Source organism: Sitophilus oryzae, unplaced genomic scaffold, assembly GCF_002938485.1.
Source record: "Sitophilus oryzae breed Bouriz unplaced genomic scaffold, Soryzae_2.0 scaffold_1307_pilon_pilon, whole genome shotgun sequence".
Lineage (NCBI taxonomy): Eukaryota > Metazoa > Arthropoda > Insecta > Coleoptera > Curculionidae > Sitophilus > Sitophilus oryzae.
The window spans coordinates 3,250,986-3,269,217 of record NW_022145957.1 but is presented as its reverse complement, the minus strand read 5'-3'; the positions used below and the strand labels follow the sequence as shown (position 1 = coordinate 3,269,217).

At 36.0% G+C, this 18,232-nt stretch overlaps 1 protein-coding gene across 2 annotated transcripts in view; it reads right to left on the bottom strand.

Moving 5' to 3' along the window:
* LOC115874950 overlaps positions 1-18,232 on the bottom strand; it is a 153,711-nt gene that overhangs the window by 80,825 nt on the left and 54,654 nt on the right. For both annotated transcript variants that reach the window (XM_030890259.1, XM_030890258.1), the window contains exons 8-10: positions 9,972-10,088; positions 3,449-3,688; positions 2,021-2,129 (exon numbers count right to left, since the gene is read on the bottom strand). In XM_030890259.1, coding sequence (XP_030746119.1) covers positions 2,021-2,129; positions 3,449-3,688; positions 9,972-10,088 — 466 coding nt within the window. The remainder of the gene's footprint in view (positions 1-2,020; positions 2,130-3,448; positions 3,689-9,971; positions 10,089-18,232) is intronic.

The following is an 18,232-nucleotide window of genomic DNA, read 5'->3' as shown; positions in this document are numbered from 1 at the left end:
GTTCTAATTAAAGTATAAAACATTTATTAAATAAATAAAACAAACAAAACCACAAAAATATTTAGTAAAAAAATAGTACCGTAAAGAAAAAACTGACCCATTTTATATGAAATACATAAAAACAATAAACTAAAAATCGGAAATAATATACATGTACTGATTTCTTTCGAAAATCGACAACTATAAAACTATGATCCATTCCCCGACACAAACGGTACATTGTGAGCAGAGGCGCAACTAGACATATACTTTTAGGGGGGCTTAACTTTTTTGGGGGGGCTTAGGTCACTATAAGATAATATTGATGTGAGGTTAAGACCAATTTTATAAGACACGCACGGGTTATCTGGGAGGGCTAAGCCCCCCCTGCCCCCCCGCCCCTAGTTGCGCGTCTGATTGTGAGACAGGAAATTGTAGACAGAAACAAGCCATATAATATATGATACAGTGCTGATACTGATACTTTTTAATGAACAGTGCTTTCCATAAAATCAATAAAATGAAAAATATACGAAATAATATACATGTACTGATTTCTTTCGAAAATCGACAACTATGAAACTATGATCCCTTCCCCGACACAAACGATACATTGTGAGACAGAAAATTGTAGAGAGAAACAAGCCCAACAAGCAATATAGGATACAACATTTTAATAAACAGTGCTTTCCATAAAATCAATAAATTGAAAAATATACGAAATAATAATATACATGTACTGATTTCTTTCGAAAACAGACAACTATAAAACTATAATCCCTTCCCCGACACAAATGGTACATTGTGAGACAGGAAATTGTAGAGAGAAACAAGCCCTATAACATAGGATTTGTATTGTATAGGCCCTATAACCTAGGATACAACATTTTAATGAACAGTGCTTTCCATAAAATCAATAAAATGAAAAATATACGAAATAATATACATGTACTGATATCTTTCGAAAATAGACAACTATGAAACTATGAACCCTTCCCCGACACAAACGGTACATTGTAAGACAGGAAACTGTAGAGAGAAACAAGCCCTATAATATAAGATACAACATTTTAATGAACAGTGCTTTCCATAAAATCAATAAAATAAAAAATATACGAAATAATATACATTATGTACTGATTTCTTTCGAAAATCGACAACTATGCAACGATGAACCCTTCGCGGCCCGGACACAAACGGTACATTGTGAGACAAGAAATTATAGAGAGAAACAAGTCCTATAACATAGGATACAACATTTTAATGAACAGTGCTTTCCATAAAATTAATAAAATGAAAAATAAATAGATGAGATCAATGTGTTGCCGACAGATTGCCCTAGACTTGCAAAAAAGACGCGAAGATTGCAGAAAAGACGCGAAGCAAACTTTATCCTATGATGTATGTTTAAGTATTTCTTTATTTGCAAGAAAGCGTATCGGTTTTTTGTTACAAAGTACTGATTGACCCTTCGATTTTGCGCCTCCAAAATGTTGCGCCTACGTGCGTGCACGCACTGCACGCTCGCCAGGAACGGCCCTGCTCTATCGAAACCCTCAGATTTAGCTGCAAATATAAATTACAAATCCTTACTAGAAGACTTCAGTAAAGCAAAAAGCCGAAGAAGAATATTACATTTGTAAAAAATTAAATTACTTAAGTTACATAATAAAATCTTTTTTCAAATCTATATGCTTTTCAATATTCTCCTACCGCGCATTTATATTTTTTCACTCTCATAAGTACGTATGTCTAAACATGTTTGGTAAGATAGGTTTATTCGTTATTGCGTAGTTCTTAGGAACGAAAGCAAAGAGGCCTCGCTGATGCGACTTTGCACACGTCTATATTAATACACGCTACGCCACTGTATCTAAATATGTGAGGGAGGCTACACCATAATTGGAAATGCTTGAATAAGCTGAGAATGATGATGATGATGATGATATGATATGCAATACAAAAAAAATACATACAAATTTCTAAAATATATAGTCACCTATTTCCATATAGAGCTAATATTATACTACATATAACTTACCAGAAGTATCAAGCCTACTTCCAAGTTCTGGACCAAACGTTTCTACTGGGCATGGCGATGGTACCCGTTGAGGTGACGATGGTGCCCATTGTGGTGGCGAAGGTACTCTCTGAAATTGAAATTATTTATCTATATTTGGTCCGTAGATATTTATAATAAAATTTTTGACATTGACTCTTTTGAGACATAAGACAAACTTTATTGAGTTCCATTTATAAATACTACCATACATTATAATACATATAAAGTTCAGCAAAACACACATTTTTCGAGAAAAGCGTTTTCCAAATATTCCACATTTTAGTTTTCTTCCTTTTAGGTGTGTGATTTCTCTATTTTATTTTAAATTGGTAGATTCGAGGGGGCAGCTGCCCCCCCTTCCCTGGCCATCGCACGTCAGTCTAAGGCGAGGGGGAAATCACTGCCTAAACACTGTACACTGAAATTCCATTTTCGGAAAAAAAATCCCAAAAGATTCATTTTCAATTATCATATTTTTTTTTCAAATGGAAACCCACTTCTTTTATTTCACTGATGAAAATGTTTTTCAATTCGTTACTTTTAGTCTATACATGTTCCTATATACCTAAAATAAAGCGTTTTTAAGTTATTTAAGATTTAGTTTTAAAGCGTATATTTTTCTTGATTTAACCAGTAGCCTATGACTTTAAACGTCAAGTGATGTAAAACAATAGATCTGACCATATCATACTCTGATACTGTGTTCAAAAAGCAGTATGTCATTAATCATCATTTCCAAGCCAACTTTGCACCTTTTTCGATCATACAGCTTATTAGATATCAATAATATGAACTATTAGATATAACAACTAAAGAGCGAAAATACGAGATATATTTTTATAAAGACGCCTATTAAACTCTTAATTTTTTAATCGCTCAATTCCATGACAGCTACCGCCATTATTATATGACATTCGAACAATTTAATTTTTGAAATAGATAGCTACATGTCTTGTCTTTATATCACAGTGGTTGTGGTAATCACTAAATTTGACCTTTAGGCTAAACAATTTTTTAAGCAGACAGTTTTTTCCGTCCAAATTTTTTTTTTGTCTCAAAAACGGTTTATGTTAGGTAAGAGTGTTTAACATCAATATTCATACATTTTTACTGAGAAAATAAGTATATAATAAAAACAGGGACACCCATTTAAAATAATAAAATTGCTATCAACTTCCGGTATTTCCGGAAGAGCCGCCATATTGAAAATATTTTTAATCGATACTTCTCATTATAAATCAATGATGTGCAAAAAATCTCTGGTCTAGATATTTTAGTTCTTTAGAAACTTCTAATGCACGCTGAGCCTGGGACACCCGGTATACCCCTAAAAATATCAGCACTTATTTACACTGACCAGGTATAAGTACGAGGTATTTTTTATTTTCACTACTTAATCACACCTACCATTCTATCCATCCAGTTCCTTTCTGCTTCTTCTGCCATTTCGTCGATCATGGCTCGTCTTGATCTATCAGCAAATTCTCGACGACCTGAAGTTCTACCGGGTCTTCGTTGTTGAGACATCTGTTCTTCTAGCATTTCAAATTCCCTCTGTTCCGGCGACATAATCAATTGTCTATCCGCTTGCTCAGCCATATCGGTTATAGCCACTTGTCTTCTCCGTTCATCGAATGCTAGCGAATTCTATGGTTTAAATTTATTATAAAATTAAAAGCAGCACTTTACTAAGAAAGGTATATTTCTAGTTTCTTTAACGAAAGAAAGTGAATGACCGTAATTGCTGTTGCCTGTCATACTAATTCAAGTTGATTGTAAATGAAATCAATCAGTCATCGAAAATGACGGTCCTATTATTGCGAAGTGTCTGAGTTCTATTATCTAAAACAGCTTAATTTGTGCCTTTATTTGTTGGAATATTATGGAAATAAACTATAGTAAACGCCACGAATGTTTGGGAGTGATTCATCGGTCGCTACCATGTGAACTAATCTGTTCAAGGTCACATAAAACTTAATTCCAGTGCCGTGGTCTTTCAAGTCATATAATAATCAATATATAATCTGTTGTAATTTGTTTTTTTAACTGTCAAAGTCTTGTCAAAACATATATTTGGTTATAAATATAAAATGGAATGCCCCATTCGTCGCACTGCAAGCACACCAATGGACGCACAAAAACGAATCAATCAAAGAAACGCGATATCGTCTTTGTCAATCACGCTAACATTTTAGAATAAGTAGGAGGAGCGCAGGCAGATGATTAGACCGCGCCTTTAAAAACCTACGTCTGACGTAGGTTTTTAAAGGTTCTGAACGTTCTAACTTCATCAAGGGATGAATCACTCCCAAACATTCGTGGCGTTTACTCTACTTCATTTTAGTGCAAAAGATAATGACAAAACTATTAAACTTCATTCAGAACCTCGAAATTATCAATTTACCATCGGTTTCAATTATTAGCGGTAGAAGTTTGTTCTTCTATTTTCAATGTAAGCACTGAAAACGTCAAAATTAGTGGTAGTAATTTCCAATTAGTAGAAAAAGTTAACAAGCTTATCTTTTGCCAATAATTATCATTCAAAATTTGCGAGTAATGTCTTTTTGGAATTTTGATTCTCATCCGCCAAAAGAAATTGTAGTTAGAAATGAAAAGTATATTGTTTTATAAGCTAATTATTTAGCCCACGGTCACAGAAAGCGATTTTTGCGTTTTTTGCGTGAAGCGTCTTTTGCGACTAAAACAAAATAACAGGATTATATATATATATATATATATATATATATATATATATATATATATATATATATATATATATATATATATATATATATATATATATATATATATATATATATATATATATATATATATATATATATATATATATATATATATATATATATATATATATATATACGACCAAAAGCGTGTAGCGTTCGGCGTGTCTCGCAAAAGACGCAAATGAAAACAAATCAGTATGTTTTCTGTAGCGTCTTTAGCGATTTCTAAGATGAGACCCCATCATAGGAGGACGTAATATTTAATATAACAATAAAAATAAATTAAATAGTAGGTATGCATTTTTTTTCATTTTAGGAAAATTTCTAAAAATATTTTTATAGAGAACATCTACTGTTTGGAAAGATTCTATTAAATTGAAGTGTAACAAACGGTTTTTAAACGTAATAATCAGATTCACTTTTACAAAGTTTGCATTAAAATATCAATATTTTTCTCCAAAAAAATCCTTTATGGGTATTTCGCCACTGCACTGCAAGAAAATTTACAAAATAAAATAGTTATTTTTTGTAAACACTTCTGCGTTAAACCTAAACGGACACTGCTTGTCAGAAGTTATGTTTACAGTTATACAAATTTGCCTAACAAAGAAAACAATTCTTAACGTTTCGGAAAGTTACTTGTGTCTAGCCCTAGCAGGCAACTATTAAGCCCGACCAATCACGTTAGAGTTTTTGACAAACACAAATGAATTAACACCCTTCAAATAACCACGCTAACCAACCTGATTGGTCAAGCTTAATAGTTGACTGCTAGGGCTAGACACTTCTGGAAAGTTTATCTCTTTCCGTCGTCGGAAGCAAAAAAAATACAAAGAAAGAAGAAAAAAACTATTTAAAATATTTAAATTCAACTATTCGAGAACACTTTACTTTTTTAAAACAGATACGTCTACAAGAAACCGCTGACCTTAGGTTAGGTTAGGTTAGGTTGTTGACGTTCTGTAGACGTTGTTGTTGTTTCTTGTAGACGTGTCTGTTTTAAAAAAGTAAAGTATCCTCGAATAGTTGAATTTAAATATTTAAATAGTTTTTTCTTCTTTCTTTGTATTTTTTTTTTGCTTCCGACGACGGAAAGAGATAAACTTTCCGAAACGTTAAGCATTTTTTTCTTTGTTAGGCAAATTTGTATAACTGTAAACATAACTTCTGACAAGCAGTGTCTGTTTAGGTTTACCGCAGAAGTGTTTGCAAAAAATAACTATTTTATTTTGTAGATTTTCTTGCAGTGCAGTGGCGAAATACCCATAAAGGATTCTTTTGGAGAGATGAATCCGCCACATAGGTATAGACATTTTTTATCAATATTTTTGATAAACACGTGGACCGCTCACAAATACACGTCGCGCCACTACGTATTTCTAAGCCGTTACCACTTTTTGTTAACACTAGCTCGTGTTTCAGGGCCGTCTCGCTAGCTCGTATGACATGACCTTGAATTTTTACTCCCAGTGCGCGTAAAGAAGTTTCACTTCAAAAGGTTTGATAAATCATGTCCTAAAATTGCGTTAGCAATTAGTAATATTTAGTACTCCATTATTGTATAATAACTATAACTATTTATTATATTATAATTAGAATACACAAGTAACCGAAAAACTACAACATAAAAAATCTATACACAAATAAACTAAAATTCGTAAAATAAATGGCAAATAATAATAATTATTTTTACTGGCACTAGCAGTAGATTGCGTTTGTCGTCGAATATCCAGCCCGTTCAACGATCGATCCGGGCATATCTTTCATCGCTAACAACATCGTTCATATTTTCAACGCTAACCGCCACAAAGGATTGATTGTTAAACGGCTGGGAAGCATTTTTCCGTTTCCTATAGGGCTAGCGCAACCGATTGCCTAATCACATAGGAAACGAACTCGAAACCTGCAACTCCGTTCACTAAGTGGTTAACGCAACCAATGCAAATTATATTATTATAATATGTCATAATATTATTTTTATGACAGGTGGAACTGCATAGGTGTTAAGTTTAATACATTTAAATCAATAATGAGGTACTTTTATTCTAGATTCGAAAAAAAAGCAACATAATTGAAAGATAAATCTAATAGGTAACTTTTACCGTCATATAATATGCTAATATTGGAAAGGCAGTTCGGCAACACAGCTTTAAGATACCAGATGATTGATTTGTCAATCTGTTTTTTAATAAATAGTGTTGAGTTTGTGGTTGGTTCCTTGTGAACCATCGTTCAAATATTAGTATTTTAATAAAAAATAAAAGTAACTTTAACTCTACATACGTTTCGGCTTGTTAGGGATTTTTCAAGAGTTTCTTAAAAACTAGCCGTCTGACTGCAGTTTAAGGATATACTAAGGGCTGGCAAAGGTTAGACTTGGGTCGAGATTTCCGTACGTAAGAAGAGTACCTACCATGCGTTTTATAATGTACCGAACAAAGAGAGAAAAGTAAACACGTTGCCAAACGCATGAAAACCGAACCAAACCAAACCAAACCAAACCGAGAAACTGTGCACATAGTGCTAAGAGACGTGGAAGGGGATATAGCAGATTTGTCGCAGTTGAGCGGCCAACCCAATCAGTACCTCTGTCAGTACTTAAAGTTCTAGGAAAAGGTGTACATCATGCATTCAGCTTCACGATTTACGTGATATTTTATTGTTTCTCGTCTCGTGATATTTTATTGTTTATTTATTAACGAGTCGTTGTAATTTTCTCTATATCTTGAAAATTTTTAAGAGTAAGTTAGAAACACTTGCATTTTTGGTAATAATAAGTGGAATTGAGTTGGTGTTCGACAGTGGTCGAGCTATTAGAACTCTGAATTTAAAAATATCGATATCTCGAAATCTATTAGAAATAAATTGATTGTAGTTTTTTCAAAATTTTTTTTTAATATTTCTGCTATATTTTCTTCGCAGACAATATGTGAAAATCTTTATAAATAGAAAAGTTACACGATTGCTGAAAATTGCTATGCACTAAAAGTAAATGGATGGGTTGTTTAACATTTTTGAATGGAAAAAACAACCTTATCGAATTTTTCTTATTTAATTATTGTAAAAGATCCGATCTTCAAAATAAAAAAAAAGTTTCAATATCTAAAGTGGTTCGTTAGTAAAAAAAGTTAGTAAAGTTATGACGTGTTATGTGTTAAAAAGTTAAGTTTTTAAATTATCGCGATTACTGACATTCTCTCTTTATAAAAAAATGGACACCTTGACGATATCCTTATAATTCTATTTTAGATGCTCAGAAACATATCTAATGATTTTATCTAGTTATCTTTTCGAAAAAAAGTTTAAAAATAAGCGGTTTGCGATCGTGATTTTACTTTACTTGATATAATAGATAGACGCTACAACAGCACACCGTCGCATTTCTCTCACTCCGGCTTAATAAGATCCCTATGCGATTTACTTCCACACATTTAACTACCGACCCAAAAGTAACAGTTGCCAGCACGGTATGATATATTTGCTATGGTGGTGGGTTTAAGGAATTTACAATAGGCTATTGTAAAACAATAGGGGTAATAAAAAATTGTTTAGAAATCCTTGTTGGTCGTTTACATTATTGTCGTTTTTAGCTGATTTTAATATTTTTAAATGTTCTAGGTAATTTAAACGTCTGCCTTTTGTTTCTCTATCTAATAACTTAATTGAGTTTTCATTAATTGTGTGACTATTTAATATACAATGGGTTGCTAAACCGGAACTTTGCTGGGGATAATTAATATATTTTATATGTTGTTTAATCCTAATATCTAAATTTCTACCTGTTTGACCTTAAATCTAAATTGTTTAAATCTTAATTCTTATAGTTTTTATATAGGACACTTGATAGTGTAGTGGTTACAAGTAATATTGTGTTATGATTTTTATGAGTACCTTGTTTATATAGAGTATTGTTATTATTAACAAATTAAGGTTTACGTATATGTCAGATTGTATTATTCATAATGCATGGTTTTTATGACAGAGGCAATAGAATGTTATGGGAGATAAGATATTGTGAGTGAGGCGCCCGCCGCGGTCAGTCGACGATAGACATGTTTGTGTCGTAATCCTGAGTACTACAATGTAATAAAGGAGTTATGATGGAAATCCAGTGTTTTATTTGAAAATAGAACTTGTACTGTTACAATTGAGTGTCCTATTTTCTGTGTCTTAAGTGACTACTCTTTCCTAAATGACTACAAATAGAGCATACCAAGAATGTTCATTGCAAGCGCTTCTTTGTATGCGTTGGGATGATCACATAGTAAACGCTAGCCCTATAGGAAACGAAAAAATGTTACTAATCGACAGTTTGATAGAAACTGGAGACCTGTCGCTTCTTTTGCGTGTTTTATTGGACACAAATCGAAATAAAAGTTTCAAACGGTAAAGTCGCAAAAGCGCTTCACACGTAAAAACGCAAAAAAACAAAAACCGCTTTATGTGGGCTTAGGCTTTCTCTATGGATACAACAAACCACCGCAAGCTGTTGCTAGGATATTCTATTAATTTTGGTTGTATTTTTTAGACATTGTGAATGATCGTAAACTTAAAAGTATAAAGTGTAATTGAAATTACTAATCTATTCCACTTATTCCACTAAATTCGAGTTTTAGAAATAAAGATTAGAATCAATCAACTTAATATAATTTACTATTGTAAAAATAGTAAATTATGATTGCTTATTGATGTTACTGTGAACACATTTTGCTGAAAAAGTAGAACTTTTCAGATACCAAGATTTAGAAACGGGAAGACGTGGGCACAGACAATTAATTTACATCATTAGTTATAAGAACATCCATCAATTTCGTAAGTATGTTTTGAAAATATTAGCGTAGATATTTAAATTACAAAAACACTCTATTTGGCATAAGTTCTATGAGAACAATGGGAGATTTAACAAAATAACAAATATTTGTTTCATCTAAATACAGAGAAACATCGGTAATTAGAAATAATAATAGGTGAAAACGCATAAGAAAATCGAAAAAAAAAGAGATGATAAAAGGTAAAACAACCGATATCGAGTGACAAGATCATCTTGATATGAAAATACCAAATATAATTTCTGGAATGCATATTATAATTAGGTACCTTAGAAAATATATCTAAGTTGCTAATTTTTCTTATTTGTATTTTTTTATAATCTTATTATTATTTTTTTTTATATCTAGACAATATACCTGATGGCTCGCTGCTTCCTGTGCCAATTGTTGCTCAAGCAACAGATACTCGTCAAGACCAGAAGTGTCGCATGGCCCACAAGTTGTGTCATGACTTGATACTGGAGGTGATGGTGGCTAAAATATATTGTATGTTTGAACAAACTTTGGATAGATAAATTAATTGTGCAACTGTATAATACGGTATTTAAAGTGGTAGTTAGTTTTTCATTTGAAAGATAACTGTTATGTAGATATTTTATTATTGGAAATGAACAACATTCTTACAGCTTTAGTGTATATTAATAAATAATATTTTCTTGCTATTATTCAGGGCGAGTCTTAAATAAGTGTAAATATTTTTAAGGGTAGTAGATTTCGACCCCAGAAACACGATTATCAGGGTTTTTCTCGCGAATTTTTTTTTAATTTGGAATTTTTTGAAAAAAAAAATTTTTTTTTAATTATTAGTTAAAAAAACATAATTTGTTGATAATATGGCAACATAGGTAGTAAATTAAATTTACAAGAAAGAAAATCCAGAAAAGATTCAGTGGTTCTCAAAATTTTAGCAAAAAACAATTTTTTGTGGAAATTTTCAAAGTAAAATAACTCGGTTATTTTTGATTTTTTGAATAACGGTAAAGAGAAAATATGTTTCTTTTATCGGGATCTACCAGCCCTGAAAACATTTACACTTATTTAAGACTCACCCTGTATATTATAGAATATAGAACCAGTCCCTGGACAGCCGACCTGATGAAGGGTAGGCACAGAAACCGGTTGTGGGAGTGGAGCTTGGCTTCCCCCTATGCGACAAAGAAAATAATTTTCTTTTTACTTTTTACTCTTTTTCTTTTTTAGATTTTTCGAAAGTAGAAAAAATACACAGCTAAAGGCAAGAACACATTATTATTAATATTTTATCATTTATATTTTTGTACAAATAGGTACAGCATTAAACATAGTTATATCACACTTCGATATTATTATATAACTATAAATAAATAGAGCTAGAAATAACCAGCTACAAAATTTGTAGATTTTGCATTGTATTTTTCTGGATTTTTTTAAGGTTTCTCATTTAATTGTGTTATTGTAATGTTCTTTAATTCCATTTTTTATTTATTCTCGTTTCCCCAATATAACAATTTCCACGCGCATACATACATGATAGATGAAGTCTGTCCAGCGATCGTTCAAAGTTACGTCATCATCATTTATCAAACATGCGTTTTAGGGTGTCTGGGGAGCGATCAGAGATTCATAGAAAATTTTAAGTTCGTTCCGAAATTATTAATTGATCGAGTCCCGTTTTTATCAATAATTTATAGCAGGTATGTTATGTTAGACTTTTATTCATTTTAATTACTGTATTCCAACTCATAATTTTAAGCACATATACCGATTCTTTACAGCTAAATCGTACCTACTTTAAAAATAAACTTAAATAATATCAACCAATTAGGGATATTCTGTACAGTGTGAAACAACTGTAAAGTCCATTATCTCATATATTTCGAGATTTACAAAAAAATATTTGAAATATAAAAGTTGCTACTGTAGATGCTACACGGTGTTCCCAATATATTTAGGAGTTTCAACTATTTATCTAATCTCGTCCTTTCATTCCAGTATATAAGCATTTTTACCACCCTAACGGCAATACATTTGTCAACAACAACAAGAATAAAGAATCAGGTTTCAGAATTGTTCGGACCTTGACATCTACGCAATTTGTTCTTCCAAAATAGAATAATCCAATGTGGATTATTAAATCCACTTTGGATTATTCTCCTGGCAGTATGCAAATCCGTGCTAGAACATGACAAATGATTTGCCTCTGGCTCATTTATGAGAATCAAATTTGGTGAAATATTCTCCAAGTATAACCCGGAAAACATAATTTATACTGATGGTTCAGTAACAGCGATTCAAGATGGCTGCTTGTCAGGATGATCCTGACGATCGTCCTGAAGAAACTGCTGATTTTCGCGAGAAAAAGTCTAGTGAACAGTGCAAACATTGTAAAAGTACAAAAAACTGGATAGAGTGTGGAAAGTCTCTGGAAAGTTACCATTCTGAATGTTTAATCCAATCTGCTACCCAGAAAACAGCCAGCTGTCGACACGTTCCCGTGTACGCGGTTGACAACTTCTGGGAGCACGAAAAGGACCTATACAAGAAGATCATACTAATACTAGAAGACAAAAACGCCCTGCTGAAAGAAAATAACCGCCTACTCTTAGAGGAAAACAGAAAACTCAAAGAAAATCACAGGAAAAGCCAAAATAAGGTTAGATAATCTTAGAACGACGTGCCTCCTCCTTTCAAGTCACGACCTACGTCCCAATCAGAGGGCAACGCCCCAAATTCCGCTCCAGATGAAATCAAAACAACTACGAGGCTAGCGGAAAATCATGTAGCGGAGGCCAGTTTAGTCCGACCAGTGGTAGCAAGAGCATCGCTCGCCCCCTCCCTCTGTGCAGTCTGTGTTTATGTGTGTTCCGTTTAGTCAGTGCGTTGCGTTGTGCGCAAGGACTCCCTCAAGAGAAGCAGTAATGAGTTGGCCCGCTGTAACGTCGCTATGGCGGCGTCAAGGCAGATCGAGATGGTTGTTCAATCAGACGAGGACTCCCGCTCAGGTAACGAATTGTCGCAGTCCCGCGATAATGAAATGCTGATAAGAAAGAGGATTTAACAGTTTACCCGAACTCCGCGGAGGAATATATCTAGATTTATGGACAAAGATAATATTCCGTACCACACGTTCTGCCCTCCGGAGGAACGTCACTTGAGTGTACTGTTCAGGTGTGTAGTACCCGACATTTCCACGGAAGAATTCGAGGAGGAACACCGGGCGCGAGGCTTCCACCCGGTGCACGTACAGCGGTGAAAGACCAAGGAAGGTGTCCCAAAAGACGTGATGCAGGTAGCTGTACCTAAGCAAGAGGGCCACATTAACAATTTAAGAGGCATCTTAAATCTAAGAGTGAACATATCTACAAAGAAGGCGAACGGTGGCCCACAGTGTTACAATTGCCAGTTGTACGGGCACACTGCCAAGTAGTGTAGCGCAGCACCTGTCTGCGTGAAATGCGCGGGGCCGCAAAGCTCCTGGTCCTGCGGAAACCAACCTGCCGCTGCGGCGAAATACTATAACTGCTCAGGGCCACATGCAGCCAGTTTTTCAGGGTACCCCATGCGCCCAGTTAAATAAACTCCCGCACCACAACCACAGGTAAAGAAACCAATTCCCCCGCCCACGTTTGTATGGGGCACACAAAACAAAAGCCAGGCGCCACTCAAGGACATCACGGCAGTCATGAACGAAACGATTGCCCAGTTAGTGACGCATTTCCAGGAGATGATGGCCGCCATCACCGCATGTATCCCGCCAATTAATGGTTAGGTCATCAGCAATAAAAATTGCCTCCTGGAACGCCAACTCAATGCGCATCACATCACCTGGGGTGCCGCGCGCAGCGACACCAGAGGACAGGGTTCAGTAGGCCTTTTCGACAAGGTTCAGTACCACGGCGCCACACTGATTCCACTCGATGAACCAACATATCACCACAGGGTATATGAAAATCCAATTGTATTGGACTTGTTTATTGCCAAAAACGTGACTAGGGCGATGCACATCTCGGTCGTCCAGGAGCTCACTTCTGACCACCTCCCGGTGGTGCTCGATGTGAGAGGCTTCAACCCCATGCAGGCACCAGGTGCAACCCCAAGAAGAATCACCAACTGGACGGAGTATAGAAGACTGCTTGGTAATACTCAACCTATCCCACACATTAGAACGGTGAACGATTTAGAAGCAGCAGTTACAAAGCTAACCGAGGGCATCACCTCTGCAGCTCAGGATGCCTCCACGGCATCTCCTCCCCGCGCAACATCATGGGGCCTGCCGAGGAATATAAAAGATTTAATAAATAAATCGGTTAACCCGCCGGGCACGGGCTTCCGGTCTCCAGGTAGACAGAGCGGAAGCGACCGCAGCGCGCAGAGTAATATCTGACGCTTTGAATGACTTCAAGGAAGCAAGATGGAACGAGCACCTTCTAGAACTGGATGGATCCCAGAAGAAAATCTAGTTCACGGTAAGGAACCTCACCGGTCGGTACAAAACACCCACCCTGGCCATCAGAGTCCCGAACGCTCCCGCTCCCATCACAGAGCCTAGGGAGAAGACGGAAGCGCTAGCCACGGCACTCGCGGCTCAGATCACCTCCCCTAGGCTGTAACACGCATACCTCGCCAAAGACCAGAAGGTGACGAAGGAAGCTAAAGCTCTCGACCTCGGCGCCCCATGTGTGTTCCTCATCCACAACCTCGCCTCTCCTGCCACCGTTGGCGCCACCATCCAGGCTATCGCAAAGAAAAAAGGCCAGGCCCTGACGGGGTCACCCCAGCGCAGCTGAAAAACATCCCTACATAACAACTGGCAGAACTAACGAACATTATCAATGTCATTCTACGTTCAAAACACTTCCCGGGCGCATGGAAAAGCGCTCATATAATACTGATACCAATTCCAATCCGAAATCCAAATCGAAACAAGCGCAGAACATCGCTACACCAGGGGATTTTCGGCCCATCAGCCTGATCAGCACGATGTCGAAGATAGCTGAAAGGGTAATTCTGGACATTACCAATCGCTGCCTGGACGATAAACACATAATACCCGACTTTCAATTTGGATTTCGGACGGGTTTGTCCTCAACCAACCAGGCTGCCAGAGTGGCTAATCACGTTCACCAGGCGCTCGGGAGGAAACATAAGCTAGATGCTGTCTTCCTGGATGTTAGAAAGGCGTTTGACATAGTTTGGCATGATATAGGCTCATAGCTAATTGTGCTGCTGTATTGTGTCCCCAACGCAAAAGATAAACACTCCAAATCGAAACGAGTGGAAAGAAGTACACTACAAGAAAAATAGCAAATGAGTTTTCAAAAATAGCCGTCCAGAGCCCCTAAAAGGCTCCAACAATGACACCATTGCACTAAAAGCAGCCCCAAGAATGGATTTTCTCTTTGTCTCTGGCCTGGACTCAGAGATGACCAGCGACAGGATAGTCAACTATTTAGATAGTAAAATATGCTGTTCTGCATAACGATATAGAGAAGTACCTAGTCCCAAGTCCCAGAGGTATGGCCCAAAGTGGTGAATCATTTTGTGAATTTACAACGCCAGAGGTCGGTGAGCTCCCTGAGACCCGAACTACGCAAAAGAATAGAAAGCCAGCTAAGCCCATAACCCCTGAAGTGGGAAAGAGCCGAGAGCCCTCAACTCTGTGCAACAGGAAGTGTAATGAACAACTAAGGGTGATGCATCTCAATGTGAGGTCACTCAGAAATAAAATACCACTGCTACAAGGATTTGTTACTGACAAAAATGCACACATACTGTGTGTTACTGGGCACTGGCTGAGAGAAGAAGAATTTCAAGCTACAGTCCTGGATGGCTATGTCTGCGCAGGATACTCTACTAGGAAGGGCCACATAGGTGGTGGCACAGCAGTATTTATTCTTTACAGTATTTAGAAAAAAAGGCCTTGGCGCAGAACAAGTTTCTTCAGTCTTAAATTTTAATGTAGAAAAATGTATCGAACTGTGTTGTGTTTTTTTTAATATAATTGTTACATATTAACTATTTACAGGCCCCTAGTGGAAATTTTGGCACCTTCTTGTCTGTGGTGGAACTCCTGATAACAGACTGGGGAGGAATAAAAATATGATATTGGCCAGGGATTTCAACGTGCACTTCGGAACAAACGAAAGGGAGAGTACCTATCTCACGGATCTACTAGCTGGCCTGGGCTTCTCAAGGACCATCAATGAGGCTACCAAAGGGGGTTTCTGTTTGGATAATATATTTCTAAATTTTCCAGTTGAAGATCTGGTAACAAGTGTGGTCGAGACGGATCTCTCTGATCACAAATCACAACTTATTGAGTATTCAGCACCCGACGGACAGCGGGTCTTGTTCAGGAGACCAGAGTGAGTAGACCCTTAACCCCGCATGAGTTGCTTCTTTTTCATAACATAGTAGCAAGTAATTCATTTGTTTTTGTCAATGATCGGGCTTTAAACAGAACAAAAATTCTCAAAATTTTTTAACCTACTAGAAGCATATAAGGTGGCTTTACCGGAAAGGGTTTTGAGGTCTCGTTGCGATCAGCCGGGTGTTGCATCCTGGTTTACCCGGGACCTTAAAGAGATGAGGGATCATCTGCGATTCTTGGGTGAACTCAGGAGGCAGTATCGTCAACCTGCTGCTATGAATGCATACAAGGCATTTAAAAAAATATACTCCGAAGCCATACAAAAAGCCAAAAGATATGCAAACGACAACATCATTGAATCAGCGGTTAATCCGCCAAGGGCAATGTGGGACATTATTAACAGACAGAGAGGGGTGGCAGACGTAACTGACTCGACCATCAATACACATATACATAACACCTGACGAATTTAATAAGTTCTTTATTAATATTGCTTATCACTTAACTAAGGAAATACCAATCACCAACCAGAATCCTCTAGAGATCCTTGAAGGGATTGTACAACCCGAAGATTATTTCCTCTTTGACGAGGTAACTTTCATTGAAATGAGAGACACAATAAATAGCTTAAAAACAAAACTAGTCGTGACAAATTTGGTTTAAATGTAAAATTGCTAAAATCAGTAAAGAACCAAATTATAATTCCACTTACAAAACTAACCAATCAATGTTTCAAGGAAAATATATTTCCCGACATTCTCAAAGATGCATTGTCATACCAGTTTTCAACAAGGGTGATAAAAATATTTTAAATAACTATAAACCTATCAGCTTATTACCCTTAATATCTAAAATTATAGAAAAATGCATGGCTAAGAGACTGATAAATTTCCTTGAGACTAATGATTGCTTCTCCTGCTTCCAGTTTGGCTTCCGAGAAGGTAGAAATACGACTTTGGGTTTTTGGACCTGGTTGGTAGCATACAGAGTTCCTTTGAGGAGAGAAAGTACAGTGTCTTGCGTTTCTGCGACCTGAGCAAGGCGTTCGATTGTGTTGACCATGACCTCCTCGTTGGCAAGCTCCATTACTATAATTTCATTATCAATAGCATTGACCTCATTAAATCCTACCTAATCAATAGGGTACAGACTGTCAGGGTGGGGGGTGTGTCCTCGGCAAGGAAGTGTGTGACAATGGGCGTTCCTCAGGATTCTGTCCTGGGGCCAATACTTTTCTTCTTAATTTACATAAATGACTTCCCCAATTTTAGCGATGAAACTGAATACACCCTACATATAGAGGGCGCTATCTACATATTTTTAACTGGTTTGAAGAGTAATAACTTCTTGTTCGTACTTGTATAAAACTACCGAGTAAAAAAATATACATTTACGATGCCTTCTACATAAAAAAAGTTATCTTGGTAAAAATCGCTACGAGTAATAGTTTTCGAGATATTTAGAATCGAAATTATAAGTACCTGTCATGTTTGACATAAATTATACATGTTGGCTAAGTAGTTATCAGACTGAAATCATAAATTTGCAATGTTTTTGTTCTAAAAGCTCAACAGAAACTGTTTTATCATCATTTTTTCGAAGAAAAATTTATGATTAATTTAAAAAAATAAAAACTTCCCAAATTTATCATTTCAGTCAAGTAACTATCTACTCAACATATGTTTATTTTTTGTCAATAATGACATGTATTGACTATTTCCATTCTAAATATCTTGAGAACGGTTGTCCATAGCGATTTTTACCAGACATTTTTTAAGTCAAAAATCACGGAAATGTATATTCTTTCACTCAGTGGCTTTATACAGGTCCAGATGAAAAGTTATTACCTACTCTTCAAAACAGTTAAAAGACAAGCAGGTGGCGTCCCCTACAAATAGGAATCATATTGACATCAAAATCAAATTTCTCAAGTCAAAAACTCTCAGACACCAATTTTCATCCAAATATTGACGTTACTTCAGAGATTATTTGGAAAAAATCGAATTAAAAATAAAACTTCTGCACCTTGTGTCTCCGAAACTAAGCATTTTTGGACATACATTTATACGAAGTTTTTTACTTAATTTTATCTGCAGAATTTGCTGCCGAAGTTTCCGGAATACAGTTCGGACCACCCTGTATATTGTTTCTTTTTCCCGGGCGTTTAGGACGAGACATTTACGAAATGTCGAAAATGATATTAATCGATATCAGTCAATAAAATTATAACCTCAAATCAAATGACATTTGCCAGAAACAACGTGCAGTA